The sequence below is a fragment of the Condylura cristata genome, unplaced genomic scaffold (genome assembly GCF_000260355.1).
Source record: "Condylura cristata isolate star-nosed mole 26May11 unplaced genomic scaffold, ConCri1.0 scaffold00087, whole genome shotgun sequence".
Taxonomy (NCBI): Eukaryota; Metazoa; Chordata; class Mammalia; order Eulipotyphla; family Talpidae; genus Condylura; species Condylura cristata.
The window spans coordinates 139,582-141,124 of record NW_004567188.1 but is presented as its reverse complement, the minus strand read 5'-3'; the positions used below and the strand labels follow the sequence as shown (position 1 = coordinate 141,124).

At 71.7% G+C, this 1,543-nt stretch overlaps 1 protein-coding gene across 1 annotated transcript in view; it reads left to right on the top strand.

Annotated features, from left to right (window-relative positions):
* Positions 1-1,543, top strand: part of LOC101632388 (ras-specific guanine nucleotide-releasing factor 1-like) — a 43,565-nt gene that overhangs the window by 3,258 nt on the left and 38,764 nt on the right. The window contains exons 5-8 of the mRNA XM_012734885.1: positions 53-162; positions 550-668; positions 1,019-1,192; positions 1,320-1,456. Of these exons, the coding sequence (XP_012590339.1) occupies positions 53-162; positions 550-668; positions 1,019-1,192; positions 1,320-1,456 (540 nt within the window). The remainder of the gene's footprint in view (positions 1-52; positions 163-549; positions 669-1,018; positions 1,193-1,319; positions 1,457-1,543) is intronic.

The following is a 1,543-nucleotide window of genomic DNA, read 5'->3' as shown; positions in this document are numbered from 1 at the left end:
GGGGCGGGGCTCAGCCAGCAGCAGGTGCCCCCGCCTCACGCGCCGCCCTCAGATCCCCAGGTACATCCTCACGCTGCACGAGCTGCTGGCCCACACGCCGCACGAGCACGTGGAGCGGAACAGCCTGGACTACGCCAAGTCCAAGCTGGAGGAGCTGTCCCGGTGAGCGGGCGGCCTGCGGCCGGGCCGGGTGTCTTCCCCGGGGTCCTCTGCCCCCTCCCCGCCGCAGGCAGCTGTGGGAGCGGCTGGCCCTGACCGCGGGGTGGGCAAGGACCCGAGGCTGCGACCCATCGGCTCTCGGGCCAGCCCTCCCCCTGCCCTCAGTTGCCCAGTGGCGTGTGCCAGCGTACCCGCTCCCTGAAAGAACCCGGCCTGTGGAAGCGGCGGGAGCCAGCCAGCCCCAGCCGCCTGGACTGCCGGCTGTCCCCAAGCGGGCCACTGCCCAAACAGATGAGGGCCGCAAGGCTCGTGCGCCGAGGGCCGAGCGCAAAGGCCCTGCGGGGCTGCGGGCGCGCGGTGCCCGAGCCTGACCTGGCCCTGGGCACGCAGGATCATGCACGATGAAGTCAGCGAGACCGAGAACATCCGGAAGAACCTGGCCATCGAGCGCATGATCATCGAGGGCTGCGAGATCCTCCTGGACACCAGCCAGACCTTCGTGAGGCAGGGTAGGCCCGGCCAGACCTCCGGGACCTGCCCCAGGGCAGCAGAGCGCACAGCTCAGGGCCACAGTGGGTGTGCACAGGGTGTGCCCCGCTGCACGGGAATGGTGCGTGTGCGGGGTGCGTGTACACACGGGTGAGCGCGTGCTCGGGGCGTGTGCGTTCGGGGCGTGTGTGCACGGGTGAGTGTGTTGCACGGGGTGTGTGACAGGCACCAAGTGGCGGGTGGGGACCCCGGAGGAGGTGGCGCTGCGTCGGGCGCTGGGAGAAGAGCTGCACGGGTGGGTGGGGAAGGGGCGGGGGCGGCGCGTCCCCCCCACGCCGGCCCCGGCGGGCTCAGGCTGCGCGGCCCGCAGGCTCCCTCATCCAGGTGCCCATGTCGGAGAAGGGCAAGATCACCCGGGGCCGCCTGGGCTCCCTGTCGCTGCGCAAGGAGGGCGAGCGCCAGTGCTTCCTGTTCTCCAAGCACCTCATCATCTGCACCCGGGGCTCGGGCGGGAAGCTGCACCTGACCAAGGTGAGGGCGTGCTGCGGGCGGTGCCCAGCCCCAGCGCGCCCCCTGCAGCGCCCCCACCCCGAGGCAGCGCAGAGGCAGCGCCCCGGAGGCCCCACCCACGCCTGGGCCGCGCCGCTGACTTCGTGTTTTGCAACCGGAAGCCAAAGGGTCCGGTCAAGATGTCGACCACTTGGATTTTAAGATCGGGGTGGAGCCAAAGGACTCCCCGCCCTTCACGGTCATCCTCGTGGCCTCGTCCAGACAGGAGAAGGCGGCGTGGACCAGCGACATCAGCCAGGTGGGGCCTCGCGCCACCCACTGGCCCCTGGGTCTCCGGACCGGGCCCTGCCGTGCGCGCCACGCCGCTCCGGGCCACTGGGGCTCG